At 40.5% G+C, this 12,656-nt stretch overlaps 1 protein-coding gene across 6 annotated transcripts in view; it reads left to right on the top strand.

Annotated features, from left to right (window-relative positions):
- Positions 1-484: 484 nt before the first annotated feature.
- drc7 (dynein regulatory complex subunit 7) overlaps positions 485-12,656 on the top strand; it is a 30,061-nt gene continuing 17,889 nt past the window's right edge. Inside the window, exons 1-7 of one of the 6 annotated variants that reach the window (XM_012961306.3) lie at positions 485-750; positions 1,319-1,954; positions 8,073-8,252; positions 8,622-8,793; positions 9,302-9,427; positions 9,897-10,091; positions 12,155-12,313. In XM_012961306.3, coding sequence (XP_012816760.2) covers positions 8,089-8,252; positions 8,622-8,793; positions 9,302-9,427; positions 9,897-10,091; positions 12,155-12,313 — 816 coding nt within the window. In that variant the 5' untranslated portion in view covers positions 485-750; positions 1,319-1,954; positions 8,073-8,088. Of the gene's footprint in view, positions 751-1,318; positions 1,955-4,045; positions 4,168-4,623; positions 4,729-8,072; positions 8,253-8,619; positions 8,794-9,301; positions 9,428-9,896; positions 10,092-12,154; positions 12,314-12,656 lie in introns of those variants that run through there. The other 5 variants (XM_031900194.1, XM_012961307.3, XM_031900193.1 and 2 more) reach the window with 5 other exon arrangements.

Raw genomic sequence — 12,656 nt, 5'->3', positions numbered from 1 at the left:
TAACCCATTTATAGCCAAAAAGTGCAGTCTCCACAACACAGCATATGTAACATTAATAATGTAAAAAGAGAGGTAGAGGACAACCTTATTCATCACACTGTCCAATGTTGTAACTTTAACTGCTTGTCAGACAGCTGGTAAATTCTTACTAGCACCAGATGCACACATGCTACAGTCACCACACCATTAGAAACACAGGGAGACTTCAACTAAATGCAGTTAGCAGGTCTTAACACATATGACTAATTCATTTTTAAATGTTTACATTTTGTTACCTTTCAAAAACTAATAACCTACTGGTTGGATTAAATTGCTGCTTTCTTAGAGAAAGTTATACACCATACAGTTATGGTTACTGCCTCACCCCTTTAATACCTCCACATATTAAAACCCACATCCTGCATGGCTAATTAGCATGCATAGATTTAGATGCATATTGCATGGCTGCACATACATCAGTTCAGTCTGCAGCGTGCATCTAAATTATTTTCTAAGTAGGCATTCAGGATTTGGATTTAATATGTGGCAGGTATTAAAAGAGGTGATGTGGCAACCCTACATACAAATCAGATGCCCATTAATCCCACACTAGTGTAGAAAGGAAATATACAAATTTTGATAAGCACTGCTTTTTCTGCTAATGTCTTTTAAACACTACTCAGGGTTCGACTGGGATGGCAAGAGACTGGGATAAAACCTGCTCCCCCCCACCCCTGATTGTGGCTGCAAGGAGGAACTAAAAGGTACATGGTAAGCATGCTGAGTTTGAAGTGTGGAGGAGCTTGTGACTGGGGGAGGCCTGTGACTGTCTGGCCCTGTCTGGCAATGCCACAACTCCATACACAACACTGCAGGGTCAGATGTTGATTGCAACTAATGATAAAGGGATTCTGTGGAGGTTTTTTTTTTTAACTAAATAACACTCTGTACATTGAAAATTTACTCAGTACTTTCAGGAGGAGACAGCACTACACAATACTATACTATCTCCCGTGTTGCTAAAAGGGCTATTCTCATTTCTATCACTAGATGGGACTGGGAGATAATTTTAGCAATGCAATTTCTGAGTTTCTTTTAAAGGGGTTCTAAACCCAACCATAACTCTGTCCCACTGCTCACCCTAATTGCTAAAAACCTAATTATAGATGCAAAAGAATTCTACTGACCAAAAACTTAAATACAAAATAATTCACCAATGAGAATGCTATGATACTGTTTTTAGAATGTCATGTTTTCTTCATTATATTATACTGTAATCACACATGGGGATAAGGATGTACTACAAGGCTGTGTTTAATGTTTCCAACTTCAATTGCAGGAACAAAGTTCATGAAGCCAGATTTATACAGAGCATCTGCAATTCTCATTGAAGGACTTTTTGCATTTTAATGCAGCTGCTGGTAGTGAATTTATCCTATGTTTTTACGGCAAAAAATCATGAAATGCAATGTCAATGGACGGTTTATTGTACTGACTTTTGCCATACCGTGTGACCGTTTTTGGCCATTGAAGTCTGTGGATATTTTTTTGCAGGAACACTTGGTGAAAAGTTTTTGAAATTTTATTGTGCATTATTGCGCATTAAAACCCATTAAAACCCTGCTGTTGGTGGACTAAAGCTCTCAAAATAACTTAAACTTTATGGTAGACCACTCTGGTCAGCTGAGTAAAGTGTGTTTGAGTAGTGCAGTAGGGTTAAGTATACCTTAAACCTATATAATGTTGAACAACACCGCTGCAAAAAAACAGCTTAGGTATGTTGACAAGGGAGCTGATTCCTGAGGGATGGCAGTCTTATATCTTTGCATAACAAAAATGGCTAACTACTACTACTACATGCTAACTATTATCTTACAGCTAAGCTAGGGCTGGCTTCTTAGAAATTGCAGTCAGTATTTAAAGAGAACCGTGTCAAAAGGAGCCTATATGAGATGGCAGAGCTTACAATAGAAGGGTAAGAGGTGGAAATAAAACACTTTTTTTATTTGTACTATTGTTCTTTGCTACAAACAACCCAATTTCTGTAGCTTAATCTCTCTATTTTGTTAGCTCAGCTCCTGTTCTCTCCACTAAAAACTTAGGTAATGCTCTCTTAAGTTGCCTCTGCTCCTGTTTCCTCCTAGCACCCCACTTTTACACTGCATGTGGAATGATGGCTGGTTCCTCAGTAAAGACATTCTGTATTTAAAGTGGACAGAGTTGAAAGTAATGCAATATGTTCAGCAAAGCCCAGGACATGAAGAGCTGCAGATAAACAGGGACTTCAAACTAGCATCTTTGCACGCTAACCACTAGACTACAGTTTAGGATTGCTGGAAAGGAAACTGATTCCTCAGGAATAACATTTTGTATTCACAGAGGGCTGGATTATTGGAGTGCAACAGCAATCGAAAAGCCCAGAACTTGACAAACAGCAGAAAGACACCATTGCTTGAATGTGTTCACGACACAGAGATCTATCGGAATGACATTCAAAAATGGACACTTTCATTTAAAGGTGGAAAGCAAATTCATGTTTTTGTGCAACACCCCTAAATGCAGTAGACACACTAGACTACAGCTTAGATTTGGTGGGAAGGAGTTAGATTCAATTATAATGGCAATTTGCATTTAAATAGGGCATCGTTAAAAGTAGTATATTTTAGATGGCAAAATCGAGGACATACAGAAGATTGGATGCATTTGATTACTTGATTTGATTACCTTCTTTTTGACAAGTATCTAACAGAATCATAAACCCATGGATAATGTTTTGCCTAATAAAAGAAAACATAATTATAAGCAACTTTCCAATATTCATTTATTAAAAATTATTAATGCTTTAAAAGTTATTTGTAAATGTAATTGCTATTGAAAACAGCATTTGCTGAACTCCTGGTTGTTACTTTTTAAACAATGTTGCAAGTGCCAGGCTCCTCCAGCGAGTCAGGTCTGTAAAATCTGCTGGCGTTTGTTATATTGTTTCAAACGCCAAAGCCACCAGGGCAGAGAATAGTAAAGGACAGACAGACAGTGCTTTTAATAGCAGTTATATATTTAGGTCCTTTAGACCGATTCGGCAGCTTATCGGCCTGTGTACGGGCAATTACTACCCAACCGACATCTGGCCTGAAATTGTATACTGTAGATCTCGATTGTGCAGGTTTGATTTTTTGTGGGAATCGGGGACCGCATCAGCTAAACCGACAGGCGCTCATACCCGCCGTTCTAATTTGATTGTTTGGCCCCATGGCCAATAGGCTGAATTGTCTTACTTCACTATTTACACATTGTGATAAATATACCCCTTAGTATCTTACTAAGTATATTAATTAAAAATTTGGCCCGTGACTTAGCCTGTGTTTTAGATTTCGGCCCCCTTATGTGATTGAGTTTAACACCCCTGCTGTAGAGGCAGTGGTGTTGAAGTTCTGTAGATTTAAACTCATGGATTTGCACATCATAGGTCGAGCCTTTAACGAGATGGAACTGGACTGCTGAGATACTACAGATTTTCATACAACTGTAATGTGATATTCAGGGTTTTAAATCCTAAATTCAATGAAAGCTATAATAAAAGGCACATTAGGGCATATTTTCTGACCCGGCTGTAGGTATCTAGTTTTTTCTTGTTTTTGTATTCACTTGCATTGTTTGCGCTTGTTTTGCAAATATTTTTTGGGGCTGTGATTATTTATTTTAAATAAAGAGGATATTGTGTATCAGTTGGAGTGTGCATAGATTTTGTGCTCTCTGCGCTAGCAGAGCTGAATGTCCATTCTCACCTTGCCTCATGACAGGAGCGACCCTGCTCTCGCTTAGTTTTGAACATGTGCAACTAGCTATCTATATTTTACAATACAATATTAATACATGTAAGATCAAAGTTTGCATTAATCTTTAAAAACTCTCTCTTGGTAACTCAAAGAGCCAAAATTCATTTTTTAATCAATATTTTGGCGATTTTAGTGTGGAGAGGTGAGGGGTGTGGCATCACTTTAGCCACCTCAGGAGGGCAGAGAGGGCTAGTACTACCTATAGAGCAGTTGCAAGGGGGCCTGGGTGACAGGGGGCCCTACATGCCTCCGCCTGCCCCTTTTGAATCGAGCACAGCCTAATGTAGGCCACAATCATTTTAAAGAGAAATCTGCAGGCCTGATGCTATTCACACAACACTCCATGCAGTGGGTAAAGTGCAATAACATTTCTTACTGTGGCCTTTTTTTCCCTTTGCATGGGTGTGGGGCATTGTGAATGCCTCCTATTTAAATGTTCTGGTTAACACAATATATCTTTACAAAGGCCTTTAACTATGCTTTATGTAAGTGCTTTATGAATAGTATATAAATCCCATCTGAAGTGTGGCAGATAGCCCCAATACTCCTTCACCCATGGGCTTACATTATTGCATTTCTCTGGACTGCCCCAGGTATAGGGCTGTTTCTTCATTTTGCCCAACAATTATATAGGAATGTTGGTATAGAATGCTTGTCTTCAGTGCATTTAAACACATTACACAGGCCTGACCTCACGGCGCTCACACAAGCACCAAATGAAGTTTTAAAAGTTAATAGCAAGGTTGGCTCTTCAGCTCTCTAACCTAACCCCTCCCTCCCCTCGGATATCTGTTTACAAGCCGGTTGTCAGGGAGCGACCAATCAGAGGCAAGCCTGTAAGCAGGTATTGGACTGAGAAGTTACCGGGGGAACTAAAGGGAAACTCGCAGCTAATATCTGGCTGATATATAAGGTAGATATATACGGGAGATGGGACAGCCCAACTGCAGGGGGGACAGTTGTGGGTTCTCGTTCTTAAGGGGGGCCCGGCTGTGCGCTACTCAGTTGGATTAGGCGGGCCCCCTCTGCTTTCAGTGGGCTGTCTGCTGGTGGAGGGAGGGTAGGAGCTGCAGTCCCTGCGTTTTTTTCACCTGCACAGCCCTTTGTATTGGTTTTTGCTTCAAAGTTAAGTCCCGGTAAAACTCTGTGGGGATTGGATAGGTTGGGGGTTGAAGTCTAAACTTCCTCCCCTAATCCCAAGCATTCCCCACAGAGTTTACCAGGACTTAAACTTTGAAGAGAAAACCTGGAGTACAGAGAGTTGTGCAGGTCAAAAATGATGCCGGGTAAATGCAAGATGAGTAGAGGGGGGAGAGGAGAAGGGAAAATGAAGGACACAGTACATAGGGAAAGCAAGACAAAATGACACAAGGGTATAAGGGAAAATGACACATTTAGTGGCTAGCTGAAGGGAAGCAAGATGTGGGGGTAGGGACAGCATTGCATGTGTGAGATTGAGGAGTATGTGCAGAGCTGAGGCCAACCTGGGAACTATGGCATGTCACTGAAATGTTTTTGCAGAGCTGGAAGATGTCACAGGCAGTAATGTCATTGTGTCATGCTGAGTGCTCTCCATACATGTGCAGAAGCCCCACTGATATCACTGAATGCTTGATGCACATGGGCAGACTGAAGGTAACAAAAGGTGATAGGGTGGTGGCGCAAATTGAGAAATTTATGGGGACAATGGCACATGTGGGATAGATTAGTTTCCTGTCCTTCCAAGTACAAACATCTTCTGATGCCTTTGAGACTCTGGGCCATTTTAGTGGGGTGGATGCTGGCTGTCTGTGCAGCAAATAGTTCCTGCCTTCGCCTCTCTCCTGCTAATGCTGTAAAGGTTCTTACAAACAGGCATCAAAAAGTAACAGCAGTTAGATGGAGGGTGTATGCTTACCGGAAGCTAAAACGGAAGATGAGTATCCTTTCTTGTGCCTATTATCCTCATCTTTTTTATCTCTAATATAATTTCCACCATACCTTTCCTTTTCCTTACAACCCATGAAGCCCTCCTGCCTGGGGACACTAACCTAATCCCCTACCTCATCCAGCCCCCACATTTTGTATTTAGTTCCTAACCAATTACATCCTACCTAACCCATGCTAAACACCATCAAGCCCCCTTCTCTTTCTTTTGCCACATCAAGTCTGTCTATCAGGGCCCCCTGTTTGTTTGCCCTAACTTATTGAACTAAGCTTGTACCACACTATGTCCACCTTTGGCCACTCTGCCTTGCAAGCCATCATGCATGGAACCCAGCCCCCCTCTTGCTACAAATCCTGTAGCTCATGCTAAAATCAGAAGCAATTTGCATAACTTACACAAAAACACAAGTTATTCACATAAAAGATTGGTGCCCTTTAAAAGAGAAAGAAAGGTAAAAACTAAGTAAGCTTTATCAGAAAGGTCTATGTAAATACAGTCATAAGCACTCACAGAAACGCTGCACTGACTTCTCTGAAAAAAGATTTCTTGTGTCTGTAATTCCTGTGCCACAGACACGCAGCTTTCTGCTCTCTGCTCTCTCCTGCTTCCCCTCCCTCAAGAATGCTAAGAACTCACTCCCCCCCCTTAGGGATATTGATCTGAGCAGGAAGCTGACTCATAGGGGCACATTTACTAATCTACGAGCGTCCGAATGCGCCCGAATGCGTTTTTTTTTGTAATGATCGGTACTTTGCGACTTTTTCGCAAATTGTCGCGACTTTTTCGAGCTCTCAATACGAAAGTTGCGACAATTCGCGAAAGTCGTAATGGCTATGAAAAAGTTGCGACAATTCTCCAAAGGCATAATGGCAATGAAAAAGTCGCGACAATTCTCCAAAGGCATAATGGCAATGAAAAAGTCGCGACAATTCTCCAAAGGCATAATGGCAATGAAAAAGTCGCGACAATTAATGAAATTTGTTATGGCTATGAAAAAGTCGCGACAATTCGCGCAAGTCGTACCGGTTACGAAAAAGTTGCGACAATTTACGGGAAAGTCGTAACAGCGACGAAAAAATCGCAAAAAATACGAAAAAGTCGCAAAATGTTCGTTTTCCAATCCGAATTTTTCTCTTTCGGATTCAGATTCGTGGATTAGTAAATCAGCCCCATAGTCTTACTGACAGCATGTTCACTTGGTCTGGGTGTCTGTGCAGGAGTGAGGCATTATGGGAACTTTCTTTACACAGCTCAGCGTTTTTTCTTTCTGTTTGGCTTCTGATCTTCTGAACAGGTGAAATATGGGGAGACTTAAGAGCACTATTGAGACAACAGGTATGCCTGCAGCTTGAGATTAACTCTTTACTAGCCTTTCCTTCACCTTTAAGGTAAATTCAACTGGCGCCAATGAACTGACTGATGTATTAGCACATTAATGGCAATAAGTCAAAGGGATTCTGGGAACAAATCCCTTAAGCTCTTAGGAAAGTCCCATTTACATGGGTTTATTTTATATCAGCTAAAGCTTATCCACTGGGTTTTTAAAGCAAAAGCCAGGATAATAGCTGATCAGATTCCCAAATACAGACCGGTTTCGCCCTTCTTGGGGCTAATCAGTGTAGTGCAGGGTTTTCTGATCAGCTTAGGCAGAGCCAGGAGTGGGGATTCACGAACAAGCTAAAAGGGTTGAGGAGACCGCCTCATACGTATGCAAATAAGTCAATGGGATTCTGGCACTGTTTATATGAACTGTTTACTATAGAGTAACACCAGCCTTTTGTGTTGAGATCTTTTTACTGAATGATATGAGCTATCTCCTACTTTTCAGCAGTGGAAACATTACTTATTGGGCCCCACAGCTACATCATTGGGCCCCTAAATTTTGAGAACAAGACATTTCCATAAACATACAGTATATTGCAGCTGCTTGTTAGTTAATGTCCCATTGGCCCACCTATAGTTTCTGGGCCCCCCAGAATATGCAGTAGTTATGCATATAGTTATACCCATGTTTTTCAGTAAAATTATGTGTTGGTAACATAGGTGCGGCTGAACAAAAAAAAACCTTCACCAAGTTCAACATTTTGTCCTAGCAAAACCTACCTAACTTCTAGTTGAACTTTCTGGATAGCATAAAAGAGGCCAAACATTTTGGTACTAAGCACTTGTGTTAAGCAGTGGCCCCAGACAAATAACTTGTAAGGGGCCTTAAGATATCTGATGGCAGCCCTGCTAGAGTTGCTCTTTATTGGATAAAAAGGTATAATACAACTTTCAAGATATTATATGAGAATGAATACAAACAGTTTAATTCAGACATTATTTGCCAGGTAAACATCTAGTACCATGGAATATCTGGAAGACAACAAAACAGAGACATTTGAGGAAGAAGACAAGGAAAGAGAGGAAGATCAAGTACTGGATAGTGATGAAGTACTGGACAGTAATGAGCTCAATGACATGCAGGAATGTCTTTCACAGACAGACCTATCAAATATTGATAACAACAGGTGAGTGAAGTAGTAGTGAAGAATTTCAGGTAGGTAACCTTTTCTTTTTATAAGTATTGCCTGCATGCTGGTTACAAATTGCAAACAATTAGCTAAATATACCGCACTCACAGGTCTGAGTATCACAAAAAAAAATTGTCTTTATTTAAAATTCAACGAATCGGTTACAAAATCTGCCCAGGGGACAAACAGCCAGAACTGCAAGCACCTACTCCCTAAATACCCTAAGTACAGAAAATTACAATAAAATGAGAAGGGTAATTATTCCTATAAGAGTCCTCTATGTGCAATGTAAAGTATGTATTCCATTGTGTGAAAAATATGTAACATTTGCACTGCCTATTTTCTGAAAAAGAATTTGTCCTATAGGGCAATACAGCAATTGTCTCTGGGAAGTATGGAATTTCCTTCCTACACAACAAACTCTGAGAAAGAAGAAATGCTGCTCGGTCTTGCTGATAATTTTTGGCATCAATACACACACCTTTACCCTGATCGGAAACCTCTATTTATGTGCCCTCGGAATGAGTGTGGTGTGGAGGTGAGGCTCCTTAAGTTTTTATTTTGAACTTGGTATACAGCTTGCTCTCTGATCTGTGCAGTTGGCATTAAAGAAGAATCAAACCTTAAAAATGAATACAGGTAAAAATGCCATATTTTATATAATGAACTTACTATACCAGCCAGAAGTTCAGCAATTCAAACTAGATAGGAGACATTGCAGATGGATGCAATTGCAGGAACTGGACCTTATAACTAAAGGGTACTGAAAAATATTATATGTGGAAGAATATAACTGTATATGTAGAACATTGCTTATTCAAAGAGATTCTAATAGAATCCCTTTACTTGTTGGTAGGCCTTTACATCTTCTTTAATGCAAATAGGTTGGCCTACTATTTTCTGTTTGTGATCCATTGTTTGCTTGGTAAAAGGTTGATATTGATTGGAAAGGTAATATTGATTGCTCTTATATTTTTTAGTTAGTTAGTAAAATGTTTCAAGTAATGCAACTCTAAAACTGTTGTCATTATATTTTATTGCTACAGAAATTTGTCTGCACCACTTTGCACCCAACACTACTGCCATATTCTGATCTATATGACTGGGACCAGAGTGCCAAGTTTGTGTCTGAGTACTTGACCATGGAACCTCTTAACCCTCCGCTGGAGCTGGTAATGTTTCCCAGTGCATTCATTATTCCTTCTATATACTGTTTCCATACATGCCACTTGTTTTTGTGGGGGTTCCAAACTAACTGCATTTTTACTTTAGGCTAATGGCACATGGGTTGCTCTTTCAGCTGGCATAGACACACCAGTGCAGAAAAGATCCTCTGCCCTACACACTCTGTGTGCACTGACTGGCATGGGATTTTTTTGTTAGAGTGCTTAGAATTCAGTGCAAAAATGCATTGCCTTTCACATTACTATGGCTTATCCTGTTTCCTATATTATATTTTTTTAACAGTTGTCACATTGCTTCTCATATGTGCAGTCTTTATTTTTGGTTAATGTCAAAGCAGGTGATTTTTCCTCCCATGCCATTGTGCTTTTTTTTGTAGTTTTTGCCCATCGCACCTACCCGCTTATCTCTACAAAGCTCTTACTTTCTTTATGTTCCTCCTCTTTCTTGCCAACACAGCCTCGGAGCCTTTTCTCTTCAACATCAGTTCTTCAGAAGCAATCAGGGAATTGCTTTGACTTCAGTGTCCTGTTGTGCTCCCTCTTGCTGGGTGCTGGATATGATGCTTATTGTGTCAGCGGTTATGCAACACGAGAAATGTGCCTAATGGATGAGAAACGTAACATTTGTCCTCTGTTAAACAAAGTGGAGGAGGTAAGAATCCCTATTATAGTTACATTTTATAATCACACTTTTTTGGGCCTCTTACAGTGCATTTCTCAAAAATACCAAAGGAAATATGTCTTGTTGGCAGTGTTACTGACGGCTGTGGACATGTTTGAAGGCCAGGATCATTATTGTTATAGTGCTGCCAAACTTCTGGGCTGGTACCAGTGGCAGGCCAAGCCAGCCACCACGCCCCCACACGCTTGAACAAAACCACAAAATAGCATGTGTATATGTTTATGACAGGGAAAGGGGGTTAACAACGGGCAGTGGGGGGACAAAGCCTAGATTAGAGGTAGGCAACTAGACTACCCCTAGTTCTAGCCTGGTTGGTACTATAAGTTCAGTGTACAGTGTGCAGCATTTCTAAACATTCTTTTTTAGGGTATAGTTCTTTATAGGGGTGGTTTACCTTCAGGTTAAATTTTAGTATGTTATAGAATGGCCTAGGCTTAGCAAGTTTTCAATTGGTCTTCCTTTTTTATTGTTTATAGTTTTTGAATCATTTGATTTCCTCTTCTTAATCTTTCCGTCTTTTTATTGGGTCTTTCTATCTTTCAAATGGGAGTCACTGACCCCAGCAGCCAAAAAACTATTGCTCTGTGAGCTTATACTTTTACTTTTATTGTTACTTTTTATTGCTTATCTTTCTATTTAGGCCCTCTTTAATTTATCTTATTGTCTCCTTTTAAACTACTACCTGGTTGCTAGGTTAAATTGGACCATAGCAACCGGATAGTTGCTGAATTAAAAGCTAAATAATTCAAAACCCACAAATAAAAAATGAAGACCCATTGCATATTGTCTCAAAATAGTAGTCTCTACATCATACTAAAAGTTAATTTAAATGTGAACAATTCTCTTTAAGATATTTTACTCTTAGGGGCAAATTGATTAATCTTCCACTGTCTGGGTTTGAACAAATGATTGCAGAAACTGTGAGTTAGTTTTAGGTGGACAGATTTTTATTTGTGGCTAAAACACACTTTTTTAATCCAGTCCGATTTTGTCAGTTAAAGTTTGGAATTTTTATATTAGGTGTATTTATACATATATAAGGTATTGTAACACTGAAGCCATTATTATGAGAACTCTATCCGGTGCTGTATTAGTGCTGTGTCAGGGTGCTGAAGCTGTCACATTGCCATGCAGGACCGATCCACTCTTGTGAGGGAATACTGGGAATGGGTAAATAAGAGCAGTTTAGAAAAGCCAGGTTTTTATGATTAAACAACTGATATTAAAGTGACATTCCAGTAGCTTTACTTTTAGGGTGAAGACACACTGGGCAATACTGAGAATTGCCTCTGCTAAAACACACGTAGTGACAATTATCAGTAAATGATCAGCATTGTCTATTTTAGTAGCCACAACAAGTAGCTGCTACTAGTAGCTCTGTGTGTCTTCACCCTTAGGGCTCTGGCACACAGGGAGATTAGTCGCCCGCGACAAATCTCCCTGTTCGCGGGCGACTAATCTCCCCGAGTTGCCATCAGCTGGCATCCCACCGGCGAAAATGTAAGTCGCCAGTGGGATGGCACACGCGGCGGCGCGATTTTGGCAAATCGCTGAAAATGCCTCGCGAGGCAACTTCGTCGATTTGCCGAAATCGCCTGCGCAGTGTGTGCCATCCCACCGGCGACTTACATTTTCACCGGTGGGATGGCAATCCGGGGAGATTAGTCGCCCGCGAACAGGGAGATTTGTCGCGGGCGACTAATCTCCCCGTGTGCCAGAGCCCTTAAAGGTGAAGACACACGGAGCTACTTAGTAGCAGCTACTTGTCACGGCTACTGAATGCCAGTAAATACCCTGCCATAGACAATGCTAAGAACTGCCTCTGCTCAAACACACGTAGAGACAATTATCAGTAAATGATCAGCATTGTCTATTTTAGTAGCCGTGATAAGTAGCTGCTACTAGTAGCTCTGTGTGTCTTCACCCTAAGAGTATTATTTGCTGTTGTAATTTAAAGTTCTCTTAATTTTACTTATATTTCCTTTTTTATAACCTTATATGATTACATCTCAGTGCTCTGTGTCTTATTGCAGAGCTCCTGGGAAATCCCCCAAAAGCCGTTAAAGAAGTATACTGTGAAGCCCCCTCGTCAGCTGATTAGTAAGTTTGCAGTACAGCAAGAAGCCAAGAAACAGGCTAAAATGGAGGAAGCTCTGCGCAATGAGCAGGAGGAGGAGACTAGGCTTAAGGAGGTAAGATGGACTGTAGTCAGTAAGTATAAGGACCTTTTCTGATGACTTTTCTTTGCAAAAGCAAGTTATTTTAAATGATTTTGATACCAAATAGCATTAATAATACCCCCTTTCCCCTAAATATTCTAAAAATCCATTTTTAGTATAAATGTATCTGGATGCAACATGTACTCAAAATTCTAACAGCAGCTGAAAAATATTTCATTTATCATTTGTGGTCAAAGGCACTTTTTAGAAAATGTGTGGCATTAATGTAGGAGGTGCAAACATGCTCTCTGCCTTTAAATTCCAGGCCGACCAGGTTGCCTAGGGCCCCTGGCCGGCTTGGCCCGGCACTGTGGTC

Source organism: Xenopus tropicalis, chromosome 4 (genome assembly GCF_000004195.4).
Source record: "Xenopus tropicalis strain Nigerian chromosome 4, UCB_Xtro_10.0, whole genome shotgun sequence".
Classification (NCBI taxonomy): Eukaryota; Metazoa; Chordata; class Amphibia; order Anura; family Pipidae; genus Xenopus; species Xenopus tropicalis.
This window is presented reverse-complemented; position numbering and strand designations above follow the sequence as displayed.